General features: G+C 40.7%; 1 protein-coding gene across 1 annotated transcript in view; it reads left to right on the forward strand.

The window, feature by feature from the left end:
• nompC (no mechanoreceptor potential C) overlaps positions 1 to 16,079 on the forward strand; it is a 64,289-nt gene that overhangs the window by 5,984 nt on the left and 42,226 nt on the right. Inside the window, exons 2-3 of the mRNA XM_069310956.1 lie at positions 1 to 69; positions 13,642 to 13,758. The exon at positions 1 to 69 is cut by the window's left edge and continues 30 nt beyond it. Of these exons, the coding sequence (XP_069167057.1) occupies positions 1 to 69; positions 13,642 to 13,758 (186 nt within the window). The remainder of the gene's footprint in view (positions 70 to 13,641; positions 13,759 to 16,079) is intronic.

A 16,079-nucleotide genomic window follows, 5' to 3' on the forward strand; every position in this document is an offset into this window, starting at 1 on the left:
CTGTACAGCAGAGAGGAGACCATACGACACCTGGTGCAGAAGAAGGCTGACATCAATGCTACGGGCGGGGTAGGTTGCTCCTGAGGCTTGAGGACTATGTGGGTCGGAAGGAGAGAGACGTAGGTTGCTCCTGAGGCTTGGGGGCTATGTTGGTCGGAAGGAGAGAGACGTAGGTTGATCCTGAGACGAGAGGGCTAGAAGAGAAAAGGAGGGTTATTGCTATTTACAGATTAGCTACATATAGGGGTAAGGGAGGAGGAGCATTAGCTATCCAGAGGGGGAGAAGATTGATAGCCTAGAGAGCAAGAGAAAAGGTACAACTGTCAAGAGGGGGAAAGGTAAGAGAGAGAGAGAGAGAGAGAGAGAGAGAGAGAGAGAGAGAGAGAGAGAGAGAGAGAGAGAGAGAGAGAGAGAGAGAGAGAGAGAGAGAGAGAGAGAGAGAGAGAGAGAGAGAGAGAGAGAGAGAGAGAGAGAGAGAGAGAGAGAGAGAGAGAGAGAGAGAGAGAGAGATTAGGAGGTCTGAGGTGAGGGAAGGAGATTGAGATTAGCTTCATAGAGGGGGACTAATAGGGGAAAGGATTACATTAGGAACTGCTGATCAGTGGGGTTGAGGCTTACTTAGTAGGAGTGAAAAGGATATTATGTCGATCTTAAAGAATGCAAGTATTCCTTGGATATAAGGTGGAAGAATGATATGTCCAGAGGACGAGTAAATATGTCCAGAGGGGGAGTAGTATGTGTCCAGAGGGGGGAGTAGATGTGTCCAGAGGGGGGAGTAGTATGTGTCCAGAGGGTGAGAGTATGTGTTTGGAGAGTGAGTTGATAAAATATCCAGGCTAGGAGATAGGAGTAGGCTAGAGTGAGGGATTATTTAATGAATTAGCAACAGTGCATCTGGTTAATTTTGGACACTGGATAAGTGGATTGGAAATAGTCATCATAAATAACCAAAGTGAAATGAACTAATACATCTGTCCGGATAATTAGCTAACTAATCTACCTAATCATTCCTCACGCTTGAAAATAGGGAAAATTAGATGATCAAATGGTTATATAATTATCAGATCAAAAATTAGTTGAATTGCTACTGTTGGAATTATCTAATTACTAACCAAATATAAATTGTTTGTCTAACAGTTTCTTGGATAGCGCCGTAAAAAAGGCACAAGAGTTTCTTATCTTAAATCGAGTAATTGGAATAACTAGGTAGTATTACAGTTAACTACTGATACCAGCTTGTTTAATAACCACCTGTCCTCGTCCTGTGTCCTTTAAAACTCTAACTTGCTTTGCAGATTAAAATTTAACTAAATTAACAGCGAAGAATCAAGATACAGATGAATATAATTTGCCCAGAAACAAATGTTTTATCGAATTTAAAAAAAATAATACAAAAATAAGCTAAAATCTAAACAGGTGGATTTTGTTATGGGGAATTCTTGCATCCCAGTTGTATATAATTAAAAAGAAAAATTGAGCGTCTGAGAAAAAAGACATAAGTATCAAGGGAAGATACACGTGTCAAGGGAAAGATACATGTGTCAAGGGCAAGATACACGTGTCAAGGGGAAGACACACGTGTCAAGGGGAAGACACACGTGTCAAGGGAAAGATACATGTGTCAAGGGCAAGATACACGTGTCAAGGGAAAGATACACGTGTCAAGGGCAAGATACACGTGTCAAGGGGAAGATACACGTGTCAAGGGGAAGATACACGTGTCAAGGGAAAGATACACGTGTCAAGGGGAAGATACACGTGTCAAGGGGAAGATACACGTGTCAAGGGAAAGATACACGTGTCAAGGGCAAGATACACGTGTCAAGGGAAAGATACACGTGTCAAGGGCAAGATACACGTGTCAAGGGGAAGACACACGTGTCAAGGGGAAGACACACGTGTCAAGGGGAAGATACACTTGTGTCAAAGAGTCGCAAGTTTCATGGGTAAGAGTCGATGGTCTCAAAGGGAAGAAACACATGTATCAACGAAAAGAGGCCCAAGTGTCAAGAGGGAGAGACACTAGGGTCAGAGGGAAGATACGTTAGTGTCAGACGAATGAATCCCTAGTGTAGAGGGGATGGGACACTAGTATTAAGAGAAAGAAACACTAACATCAAGGATCACACGCGCGTGTGAAGGAGGAGACGTGTCAAGGAGAAGCACAAGTGCCAAGAAGAAGACGTGTCAAGGAGGAGATGCCCAAGGGCCAGAGTGAAGACACTCCAGTCCCGTTATCATCTGTTCATGAGAGCTAAGAAAGGTTTTAGAGAGGCTCTGGCACCTCATTTAGCAAGACCAATCTCTCAGACCATTGTTTACAAACACGTTGGCGCTGAGACCAGAACTAAGGTTCCCCAGACCTGTCTGTGAGGACCAGCTTATCGTAACTCATCTACGGATCTGGCAAAGTGCGGAGTATGTACGATGCTACATATAAGATGTGTTGTATGTTGTATCTGAGAACTGCAGACACATCCTCCTGGAAGTCTGTCTATCTGTATATCTATCTATTTGTCCATCGGTCTCTCTCTCTCTCTCTCTCTCTCTCTCTCTTAACCTATCAGTCTAATAATTATACCTTCTCCACTATTCTACATTCTTCACATACCAGTTTCCACTAGGTAGAGCCCCACACGCAATAGCTTAGAACAAACATATATAACATTATTACACGCGTGTGTGTTTGAGTGCGTTAGACTAAGTGATCACTTTTGACCTTGGGACATGATGGGATAATGGAAGTCCCACAATGTCTCCAAATTCCTCAAACACATAAACACACACACACACACACACACACACACACACACACACACACACACACACACACACACACACACACACACACACACACACACACACGTCACGTTATCTTTCACAAACAGATCACATACAAATGCAATATTGCAAATACTTTTGTGTTGAGAGTCTCACAATAACGGGGCTGAAAATTAGCAGACACCCAACCCTCATTTCAGAAAATAACGGAAGTGAAACTTTATAATGGTCCAGGAAGGACCGAAACTTCCTCACATCCGTAATGTTCAGATATGTGGGTTAAAAGAATCCAAATACTCTCTGTTCTCCAGCCATTTTTCTAACTCTTTATAGATACTTCAGCGTGAATATAAATATATAGAAAAACAGGACAAATCCCGCAAATTTCCAGCAAAATTTAATTATATCAACAAAGTTTAAACAGTGTAAACACATATATTATGAGTACGAATTTATTGAAATTTTTTTTTGGCAGTGCTAACCCTTCGGCGGCGCTTAACGTATATAGACGTGTCTACATCTGTTGAGCAACACGCCAATTCTCGATCATTTTTCAGCAGAATTTTAACCCAATTTTAATATTTTTCTAGGGATTAAAAGCAGGTTAATTAATTTTTGATAAATAATTCCAAGATTATTTCAACATTATATTATGTATAATAATATTGATATAGTGCAGTTAACAACCTTGTTTGATGTATTTAAACAGTTAGCATTTATTATAAAGTACCCAGTCAAAAATTACATTAACACTTCTCTTTCAAAAGTAAAATTTATATGCAAATATTTGAGTAAGATAAATAACCTATAATACGATCCAACTTTTGCAGATTAATGTATTTTTTCGTTCTAGCATTTGACAAATTCCGCCCTGGGAACGTAACCACTTATCAGAAACCATTATCAAACGGTTTTTACACGTCCTCTCTCCCACCAAAAAGTATTCGTTAAACCTCCCACCAAAAAGTATTCGTTAAACCTCCCGCCAAAAAGTGTTCGTTAAACCTCCCACCAAAATGTATTCGTTAAACCTCCCACCAAAAAGTATTCGTTAAACCTCCCACCAAAAAGTATTCGTTAAACCTCCCACCAAAATGTATTCGTTAAACCTCCCACCAAAATGTATTCGTTAAACCTCCCACCAAAAAGTATTCGTTAAACCACCCACCAAAAAGTATTCGTTAAACCTCCCACCAAAACGTATTCGTTAAACAGCGGATCAGATGTTTTCGTTAAGCGCAGCGAGAGTAGCAAACGCTCTCAGTCAATTTTCGCTCTCGGTTCGTTCTTCCTCGTAAAACAAGGCGATGAAGGAACATTATCAGTAAGAGCCTCATTTAACAGCTCCAACACGACGCCCACTCAGCATTCCCCGAATGTTGTGACTTCAGTACTGAGCAACCAATTTATCACGTTTCCCCAAAAAATATGTGCAGAAATAAATAGCAATCTTCGTAATGACGACGGCGTAATGAAAGGGGTGTGTAGAAAGGGGTGTGTGTAGGGTGTGTGCAGTTAGAAGGTGAGAAAAAAGGGGAAGAGGAAAAGTGTTAAGATATATGAGTATCAAGGGAACACCGAATGAACTATATAATCCCCATGTCGTTGCCAGAGAGAAGAACCAAGAAAGACATGATCATCACATGCAAAATACTTTGAGGAATTGACAGGGCAGAAAAGCACACTCTATTTTCTGCTGCAGGTACACGAAAAAACAGACACAGGTGGTAAATAATGAATCAAAATGAGCCACAGAGATATTATAAATTATCGTTTTCAGTATCAGAGCTGTAAGTGAATTAAATAAATGAAAGTGAAGTGGTGGAGACAGATCTCCCAAAGATCAGATAAAAACTCTTTGAAAGGTCTGGACAGACCTCTCCAAAGCTCCAAGACCCCCCCACGAGGGTTTGAGAACATAAACTAGCCGATTTTAGGGTGAAAGACGGGACCCCAGAGCTACAGCTCAGCTCTCGCAAATACAACTAGCTGAGTACTCACACACACACACACATAAACAATGCTTTGTTTCCTATTATTAACTCCCGACCCGCTTAATGCAACTGTACCAATTTCTAAACAAACATTATATAACCAAGAGCGAGGCTGTTCGTGCAGTCACCTATCCATTTACTGGCCAGGCGCATTGATGTTTGGTCCATTCACCATGGAACCTGCGCCTCGCGTCAGTCCCGTCTTCTATCAGGTTTTCCAGGTAGCGGGTTACTGTGTTCCAGGCTGGTACACGACCCTGAATTATGAGAAGTTGTAATGGGGTGCTGGTATGTCTGACGTGAAGTAAACTTTAACCTTCTGTTTTATCAGGGTACTGGTGTGTGTGTGTGTGTGTGTGTGTGTGTGTGTGTGTGTGTGTGTGTGTGTGTGTGTGTGTGTGTGTGTGTGTGTGTGTGTGTGTGTGTGTGTGTGTACTCACCTAGTTGTGTTTGCGGGGGTTGAGCTCTGGCTCTTTGGTCCCGCCTCTCAACCGTCAATCAACAGGTGATCAACAGGTGTGTGTGTGTGTGTGTGTGTGTGTGTGTGTGTGTGTGTGTGTGTGTGTGTGTGTGTGTGTGTGTGTGCGTGTGTGTGTGTGTGTGTGTGTGTGTGTGTTTAACAGAGATGGAGAAAGGAGTTAGATGGTGAAAGAAGTAACAAAAAGTAATGGAAGAGGGGGGGGGGGGGGTGAGGAAAACATGAGAAAATAAAGATTATGGAATTTACGTTTTTTTGTTTATTATTACCAAATATCACCATCGGCACACACCCAAATATGCCCAACCACTTGGGCTGAAGGGTAGAGCGACGGTCTCGCTTCATGCAGGTCGGCGTTCAATCCCCGACCCTCCAAGTGGTTGAGCACCATTCCTTCCCCTCCCCCCCAACGTCCCATTCCAAATCCTTAGCCTGACCCTTTCCCAGTGCCATATAGTGGTTATGGCTTGGCGCTTTCCCCCCTATGATAATTCCCTCCCAAACATCATGACTGACACACTAACAACCGCCACAATTGGCATTACCAAACACCCATTATTGACCCACTAACAAGGGGGCCACAGTTGGCACTCTCCCATCCGGCACCCACTGGTAAATTCACGTATGTAATGCATCATTAGCATCAACTGGGCCACAATTGTTCCCTTGTTACTGCGGCACTGAACTGTAACGAGCTGAGGTCTGGAGCACTGAACTGTAGCGAGCGGAGGTCTGGAGCACTGAACTGTAGCGAGCGGAGGTCTGGAGCACTGAACTGTAACAAGCGGAGGTCTGGAGCACTGAACTGTAACAAGCGGAGGTCTATGACGCAAAGGGTGAATGATAAATAATTAGTGACTGTAATGCATACCAATAAAGTATTAAAGAATAATTATTAAGAATAATAATTATAATGATAAAGTATTAAATTAATTACAATTAATAGTTACATCTAATCACGTGTAAATATTTAGTGGAAATTTTTTAGTGCCTTTCACCGTTAAAACAGTGATTTATTGCACTGCTAAACGTTATCAGTGCAGGTTGTTCAGCCTATTTTGTGTTGAACTGTATCTCGACCAGGCCTCCACCCCCAGGAAGCAGCCCGTGACAGCTGACTAACACCCAGGTACCTATTTTACTGCTAGGTAACAGGGGCATAGGGTGAAAGAAACTCTGCCCATTGTTTCTCGCCGGCGCCCGGGATCGAACCCAGGACCACAGGATCACAAGTCCAGTGTACTGTCCGCTCGGCCGACCGGCTCCCGTTGCCGGTCGGTGTTGCTTGCAGTATTTGCAGGAATAGCAACGGTCTTAAAATATTCGCATAAATAGTATTAAGTGATGACTTCTATCACTGATTATAGAAAGTATATTGCGGCTATAATCGTCTTGGTACTGCAAACCTACACACACACACTCACACGCACACACACACACACACACACACTCACATATACACTCACATATACACACACACACACACACACACACACACACACACACACACACACACACACACACACACACACACACACACACACACACATTCAAAAGAAACACCAAACAAAACATAATGGAACTTCCTCCCCTCCCTCTCCCCCCCCCCCCAAAAAAAAATGGCGAAGATCAGTCGAAAAGTTTCTCTTTGTCTGAGAGAGAAAGATCACATTAAAAGGGACAGGATTAACCTATGGAGCCATTACTGCTCTCACGAAATTGTACCCATTTCGTGACCAACATTCCTCTCTCTCTCTCTCTCTCTCTCTCTCTCTCTCTCTCTCTCTCTCTCTCTCTCTCTCTCTCTCTCTCTCTCTCTCTCTCTCTCTCTCTCTCTCTCTCTCTCTCTCTCTCTCCTCACAAACGTGTGTGGGTCACGCCTCCATTAATAAAAGTAATCAGCTTAAAAGCGATATCCGAACACCTACAGTACTGCTGCCCCCTTCCCTCGTCTCCCCCATGCCTCCTTTCGCACTAACTCCCTCCCTACCCACTCCCTCCTTCCTTACCCACTCCCTCCTTTCCTTACTTACTCACCCAGACGTAAATATTGAAACACAGCTATGAAGTCCAACACAAACAGACTTCAAGAAACATGTGCAGCCATTTTGACTTGTAAAGTCACCACTGATCACAAGGTAAAGAGGCATCCTTCTGTTAGGCTGAGTTAGACTTCAGGCTGAGCGAAACGTTGCTGTTGGTCTGATCAAGCTCCTCATTGCCCTGTTTACTGGCATAAGTAACCCACGCTTTGGAGACTAGAAATTGCACAACGTTTCGTCCATCCCTGACTAGGAATGATCGAGACGCCGTCAGAGTCCACCAGTGAGCTTGACAGATCGAAACGATGTCCAAATTTACCCCTTGATCAAGAATGATCGACATGTCATCCAAGTTTGCCCATTGGAAGGACTGATCGAGACGTGATCCAAGTCACTGCTAGGAAAAGATCTGATCAAAACGTCGTTCAAGTCCACCCTGGATCAAGACTGACCGAAACTTGTCTCCCATTTAGTCCGCCTTGGACCAGGACTGAGTACGAAACGTTGTCCCCCGAGTTCAATAAGACTACGAAAGATAGACGCGTCGTTCAAGGTCTCCTCGTCATGCATAGGTATATTGTGTAAAGATTTTTTGAAGACAAGGTGCCAGGTATTAAACCTTAGGTTTTCATTCAAGCTGTTGATTGGAGTCGTACATTTCAGTATCGATTTGTCTTTTCATGTAATTTTTTCATTGGTAAACTCACTTTGTATAACCATGGATCGTCACACCATTCACAGGTAAAAAAAATATATACATGCATGCACGATTAATCAACGTAAATGAACAATCTAGCGTCGTCCAGTAGATTGAGAAAAAATAATAATACCTTTGAGATGTGACTGAAACTCCATGTGTTGTAAACCTGCTATAGATGAACACCTTTTAGATCGAATTGAATTCCTCAGCCTAGATTCGTGAATAGCTTTCAGATGGGATTGGATTTCCCTGCCTACTAATTTCTGCGTCAACCTTGAAAAGGTTCCCAACTTCATTAGTTTCTCAAGACGTAGTTTGACAATTAACTTGATATGAAAATATGTAATAGGGAGACTTTATCCCGGTTTGTTTACTTCTGTTAATTAACGTTTGTTTCATTAGTGTCTTCATTCAGTTAATTGACTTCGTTGATTTGATGTACCTGTTGAATTCAGGTGAATGAAGGAGGGGTGGCAGAAGGGTTTGACGGGGGTGGGAGAAGGGGTTGACAGGGGGTGGCAGAAAAGGTTAACGGGGGGAAGGGGGGGGGGGGTTGGGGGTTGGGGGGTGTCTGAAAAGGTTGACAGAGAAGACAGAAGCAGGTTACTGTCTGATAACTGTCTCAATCATCAGGTCTCTGGGTAATTAAGTGCCGAGTATGGTAGCATTACAGTGACGTGTGATGATGGTACAGTGACAGCTGTAACGGATGTACAGAGCATAGTACGTACTCTTGTTCTGTACTTGAGTACCCTGGATAAACGGGTACAAACAGGAGTACAGTGTCTCATACATATAGACTGTACCCAAGTTCAGTAATTCTGCTCACTGAATAATCAATTCTCTCAAGTTCACCCCTAAAAACAAACTACATTTGACAATATTTGAAAGAAACAATCAAAACCAAAAAGTTAATATTCTCCGATTGTCGAAATTCAATTTTAATTCTTTTTTATAAGATCTTGGTTCTTCAGTCATGATTTAGAACTTTCACTAACAAATCCCCGAGAGTCGTCGTTTCTGTTTCTATTTCTGTTTCGTATCTGGAACATGTCGTATTTGGCTATATGAGGCCCAGAGAGAAAGATAGAGAGAGAGAGAGAGAGAGAGAGAGAGAGAGAGAGAGAGAGAGAGAGAGAGAGAGAGAGAGAGAGAGAGAGAGAGAGAGAGAGAGAGAGAGAGAGAGAGAGAGAGAGAGAGAGAGAGAGAGAGAGAGAATGTGAGACCCCAATCTCAAAGAATCCAATAACATCATTAACCTTAACATTAAACCACCCATCAGGCAGACAACTGGACCAATATCAGGAAGATGTAAGCACTCTTTACAGCTTTCCATAAACTGCGTTATTATCAAAATAAAAAAATTAATTCCTGTGTATTTTCCGAAAGGCATCAAACTCCCTGATAATTCCTGCTGTCTAGCACCGGGGTTCTTGAGTGTCTGGTCTTATAGTCGTCTAAGGTTCATTACAGCGATGAGTCTGTGGCTTGGTAGAGTTATAGTGCGAATTTTAGTGCTAGTAGTAAATGCTTTTGTTAACGCCCACTGTAATATTATTCGTGATATTTGTATGTGTTCGTGTGATCTCTGTAGTGTCTCTGTGAATTGTTTAGTGTGTGTGTGTGTATGTGTGTTACCTGTTTAGTGTCTTCGTGACCTGTTTAGTGTCTTCGTGACCTGTTTAGTGTCTTCGTGACCTGTGTAATGTTATCTGTGACCTGTGTAATGTCTGTGTGATGTTTAAAATCATGCAGACGTGTGCCTATGTGTTCAACTGGGGATATATATATTCCTTCGCCTAGTGTCCGCACCCCCATTTTTACCGGGTGCATTTAAACCTTGCATTAAAAAAAAAAAATTGCTTTGCTAGGAACTTTCTTATAGTTTGCTTTCCTGAGGCTGAAGTTTTCTCTGACGCCTTTTTTCCAGCCCTACCAGCAAACAACTATTCACATGGTTTGTGAACGAGCCCAAACAGCGCGCAAGTTCATGGGAAGGGCGCCGCTCGACAAGCGCTCCTCCAACGTCAGTAGCAATGATGAAAAACGAGCCTCTAACACGACACTCAACGACGTATATATCTGATTTTATTATCCCTTATCTGCCATGTGTGCTCTGTCACTTTGGTTTGTGTGCGTGTGTGTGTGCGTGAGCGCGCTTCTGCCTCTCTTCTCTATATCTCATCATAGACCCCCAGAAAAAAATCATCTTGGACACGTTTGTGTCTCACTCACATACATACATACATACATAGTCCTCTCAAATCTCTGTTTTTTGACACAGAAATATATACTTACTTAGGGCGCGGACACAGAGGCAGCAACACGTCTGCTAAACCACAGGAAGCTCAAGGACGCTCTACATTTTTATAAAGCAATACGTAAATTTTTGTGCTGCTGTAATTTTTTTACTTGCCGAGGTAGACCGCTAGCTCGAAAAATTTGCCTGGTGGCAAGTTTTTCTCGTAGTACATAATATGGATATTTTTTTGTTTTTTTTCTGTGGCTAATAAGTCTCTTTATTTTTTGTAGCGTGTATTGATAATATTTTGACGTATCGCTGATTTTAACCACTCCAGATTTTGCAGGGAGATGGGGTAGAATATGCTGTTTTTTGGTAATTTTTTACCCTGAACTTCAGGCTAACCATTAATATTTTTTTAATTTTTTTGCTGTTTGCAAGGCACACACTGAACGTGTGTCGCGTCAGTGTGTGTCAGGAGTCTTCATAAACAAGATTTGTTAAACCTGTAGATTAGTTAGTTTAGGATAATAGCTATCCATAAAATCCTATTAATATAAACTAAATGTATTTTTCCCCCCTCTTAGACCATTTTGCATGAGGTAATGTGTTTTAGATTTTGCTTTGAATAAGCCTCTGCTAACTTAGTAGATATAGTACATAAACACTCACTTAGCGTACGACAAGTTAGAATCACTTTTAGATCCGTAAACTGATATACTGAACCAGCTTTCATCTTTTTTGTGTAATGTGCATGCGACTTGCTTCTACTGATGTATTTCTGCTGTGTATGACCTTTGTTCCAAATATCATTTTAGACTTATGATTCTGGAACGGATTCAGTACTCAAAGCCAATATAATACGCATTAATAATACAGATAAGGAATTCAAAATCACATTCTGAGTTCTTCCTTTCTTGGCTTTTTGATTATAAGGAATAATAATCTCACATTAAATTAAAAAAAACTTAGCTACACTAAAGGCACTTGTTAAAATTATATACATACAAAAGCTTACACGTGCGTCAGTTGTCAACTCCAACACCTTACTAAGGGATTCTTTCTTCAAGGAATCAAAGTAGTTTTTATTCCAATTTATTATAAAAATTTCAAAGTGCAAATTTTCCTGATGCAAAAACTAGAGTTCACATCTGAGACAAACAACGTCAATAAATAAGTGTGGATATCCTAAGAAAAAAAAAAAGATTGCAGTTGCGTACTCAAATTTATGATAGCAAAGCCCAAGCTTGTGTAGTATTGTGTCTGACTTTTAACAAGAGTCAACATGCATCAAGCTTGTAAATTACTATATATTTACTTTCCTCAGCCTTAAGTTAAAACTCTTTGTCTACGTTTGTGTGCATGAAATATAAACAAGTTAAAGCATGGTTTTCCTGTTTTCTCTGTTCTGCCACCAACTGCACCGAATCCCGTCATCTGTCCTGTGTTTATCTCGTACCACGTGGCTTTGTTTATGTTTACATTTTGGGCTCTGAGCTAGAGCAATGGTTCTCACTGCCTCCTTTATCCCTAGCTGCACCTCTCACTCATGCTTTTAGTCACGCCATGAATGCTCTGAGGCTTATTGCACCTCTTTTATGTCACCTGTCACTCTTATTCCTCTCATGGTTCACAAGAGGATTATATGTGTGGGAAAAACCACATCTGAAGAATTAGAGAATGTTGAACCCGTTTTCGGCTCAATTCCCCTTCATCGGAGCGAGATACAGTGGGTTAACTCTCTATCTCCCTGTGATGAAGGCGAATTGAGCCGAAAACGCGTTCAGCATTCTCTAATTCTTCAAATGTGGTTTTTCTGCATGTATATTATATATATATATATATATATATATATATATATATATATATATATATATATATATATATATATATATATATATATATATATATATATATATATATTGACCTTTACCACCTGTCAGCCTCACAATGCACATTTGAGAATCACAAAGGCTTATATATGTTTTTCTTATCTTCATGAAGGTCTTTTAAATCCCCTTTCACTGAGGTCTTGGATGTTCTTGGACAGCCTTAATTTTTGCTTTCCCCAAATGCTCAACTGGGCCCTGGACCTCTTAGACAGTTCCCAGAGGCTTAGCTCACCTCCTAACTTTCCATCCTCATTTAGCCTACAGGACTCTAGGTACGTCTTGGCACTCAGATGAAAGTCACGGGGGGCAATTTCTTTGCCTTTTTTAAGTGTAAAGTTATTTATTCCACCTCTGAGCTCTTTCACGCCATCTGTTGGCTGCTGGGAGAACTTGGAGCTCATTTTTATGCATTTGTTGGTGTATTTGTTGCTATTGTTTTTCTGCTTCAAGTTATTTTATACGTATTGTTTAGTGACGCTGATATTAGATAGGAAATATATATATATATATATATATATATATATATATATATATATATATGTATATATATATATATATATATATATATATATATATATATATATATATATATATATATATATATATATATATATATATATATATATATATATATATATATACATATGTATATATATATATATATACATATGTATATATATATATATATATATATATATATATATATATATATATATATATATATATATATATATATATATATATATATTTAATGAGAACTTCTTGCTTTGGGTAGGGAAGCTATGGAGCTTATTTCTCACGTAATTTTCATTTAGTCTGTAGAATACAGTTGTCTAGAAGATATTGAGATTGAGCACGTCATACAGAAACCTTACTTCTAAATATTGACACAGTCTAGAGATAATTTATTAATTATCTTTTATGTATTAAGTCAAAACCTCATTTGTGAGAGTTCAAGAAGGACCTTGACAGTCTTATATGATCACAACTCAGTCTTAAAGTTTTGTTTAAAATTAAGCTTTTTTTATATGAAATTAAAAGCAAGTCTAAAAGTGGACTACTGAGAATTATTGTCTTAAAGCGGCAACTCAAGGCTGAATATCAGCCTTGGTGTCCAGGACTAAAATATACTCTCAGTTTACCTTAGTCCTGGACAATGTTCAGGACAAAAGTATATAATTACTGTGTCATTATGCTACTGTGGTGGCCTTAATAACCCTCCAGAGGTTGATAAGCCATAAGCCCAATACCATACCCGAGCAATAAGCCCTATTAAGCTTCATGTTCACATAATTAGCGAGGTGGCAGCCAGAGCTCCAGTCCCTCGCTTATTAACCAGTCAGATATTAACACCACATTATTAATATTAATTAACAATATTATTGTTTAAAAGATTCAGCTACTGGGAACCAAAAGTTCCAAGTAGCACGGGCTATGGTGAGCCCGGAGTGGGCTCACCAGAGTGGAGCTCTAACTCGTGTGATTAACACTGTTCTCTCGCCTATGATATAGCCCAGAGAGCAGACAGCAGCGCACCTGGTGGCGAACCGCAGCACGGGAGCAGCAGTGGCGCTTATCAAGACCGTCCTCATGCACGCCAAGCAGGACCTCAGACTCGTCAAGGACAGCGTAAGTACGCCGCGTTCGTGCATGTCAACTAGGACTTCGAGCTCGTTACAGACATCGTAAGTACCTAGCGTTCGTGCACGTCAACTAGGACTTCGAACTCGTTACAGACCTCGTAAGTACCTAGGAAAGCAGGTGTCACGTGTGTATGTAAACAGCCACGTAATCATGTAATAGGTAATCCAGCTCAACCACATCAATAAATACATATATAAGTAAATTATTAATAAATTATGTGGTGGTAGACATAGAACGATCCATGATGCAATGTGTGTATACACATTTTTACCAATGTGTATTGAAATTACATCAAACGTGCGAAAAATAAAAGCCCCTCGAATGTGTATGTATAGGCTTGCTAGATAACTTACAAAGTGCTCTATAAAATTTCCAATATATATATGAATGACGAGACCAATTTTGCACGAAAGCATATCCATCATCCACTGGTCTAAGGACTATACTCATGCCTTTATCACCTCTTGGGTGGATTAATCCTCCCTCATTATCCTCCACTGGACAATACCAGGAAAAAATGACCAAATATTAGGATTTGGTAATTCCTAGAAATCCAGCACCTTGAGAAACTAAGCCAAGAGGAAGGAATTAATGCTTTACATGCGTTTGTAAACAAAACAGGGAATCAAGTCTGTGATGAAGTGTTCTGAACCTTTCTAATCCAGATCCCGCTGTAATAAGGTTACGTTTGGCGTATCAGAAACTTATATAGAAGAGTCGAGGAGAAATAAAGTCAGGATTAGACGAAATCAGAATAAACTGACGTTAGAATTAGCCAGAGCCCAAATAAGATGAAGACTGTTATTGGCCACAGCCAATTCTCAATCATCAACGCACTTAATTCTATATCTAAATAACAGAAGAAACATTATTTTCTCATGATTTTCGGCGCTTAAAAAAAAAGAAAAAAGAAAAACGGGACACGGATTGCAACTACTAACCTCGTGACCTGATTCAAGTGATTGTATTTCAAGGGAGACTCATTTATATCTATTTCACTTGAAGGGGGTCAAGTGCTAGGGCTCCTTCTCACGCCTCGAGTGAACAGCACTCTACCTAGCCCTAATTTATAACATGAAAATACGAAAACTTTAGTCTTGCTAAGAATCTAGTTGATAACTTACATTTTTAAGGAATAGCTAATGTGATTTAGGAGAGAATATTATGCCCTTTACTATGATGTTTCTTGTTGATTATAATATCTCGCTGAATCTGTCGTGCAAACTGCTAGCGAATTATTGATTGCAAAAGACGTGAATAATAATAATAATACATGAATAAAACGGACTTAAGAAGTTATACATGACCATTGACTGTGTAAGCCCATAGACAGTGAATTCACAAGCCGTAGAGAGGTAGAATACCCCCACTACGGCGTGTAGGGAGGTAGATAAAGCCCATAGACAGTGAATTCACAAGCCGTAGAGAGGTAGAACACCCCCACTACGGCGTGTAGGGAGGTAGATAAAGCCCATAGACAGTGAATTCACAAGCCGTAGAGAGGTAGAACACCCCCACTACGGCGTGTAGGGAGGTAGATAAAGCCCATAGACAGTGAATTCACAAGCCGTAGAGAGGTAGAACACCCCCACTACGGCGTGTAGGGAGGTAGATAAAGAAATCATAGTGGGAGTAGATGAACCCAGTTACCACACGTTGGTGTCTCTTGGGTTTAGCGGTACCTTAATTAAGTTTGGTCATTGTGAAAAGCATCAGCAGCGTATCGTTAAGCTGAAAGGGAACACGAATTACAAACTAATCCATAAATTTGATTCGGAGCATACAGAGCCGATTCAGAATTTCAGTAACAAAGGACATTAAATATCCTTGAGGATGTTGTCGTACAGGATGTAAAGGCGCAGAGCGAGTTTAAGGAACTATTTGAGAGCTGCCCATGTTTATCTTGTGTGTGTGTGTGTGTGTGTGTGTGTGTGTGTGTGTGTGTGTGTGTGTGTGTGTGTGTGTGTGTGTGTGTGTGTGTGTGTGATGGTGATACAGCTATAATGTATTATTCTCTACAAGTAAGACATGACTCGGGAAGGACTTGGTAAGCGAATTATACATCCAGCTTGACGCGGGAAGAGGAGTAAGTGGTGGAAAAGAAGGAGGAACAGGAGCGGAGTTAATTCTAATTTGGGCAAGAGTCACGACTTGCCAGTTCGATCCCTCGCTCTCTCCCTCCCTCTTTCCCTCTCTCCCTCCCTCCCTCCCTCTGCCCTCCTACATGCTATAATCATTTGGTCCAGCCAAGGGGGGCCGTGCGTGCGTGTGTGTGCGCGCGCGCTATATGTAGTCTACACTCTTTT

Source organism: Procambarus clarkii, chromosome 6 (genome assembly GCF_040958095.1).
Source record: "Procambarus clarkii isolate CNS0578487 chromosome 6, FALCON_Pclarkii_2.0, whole genome shotgun sequence".
NCBI lineage: Eukaryota > Metazoa > Arthropoda > Malacostraca > Decapoda > Cambaridae > Procambarus > Procambarus clarkii.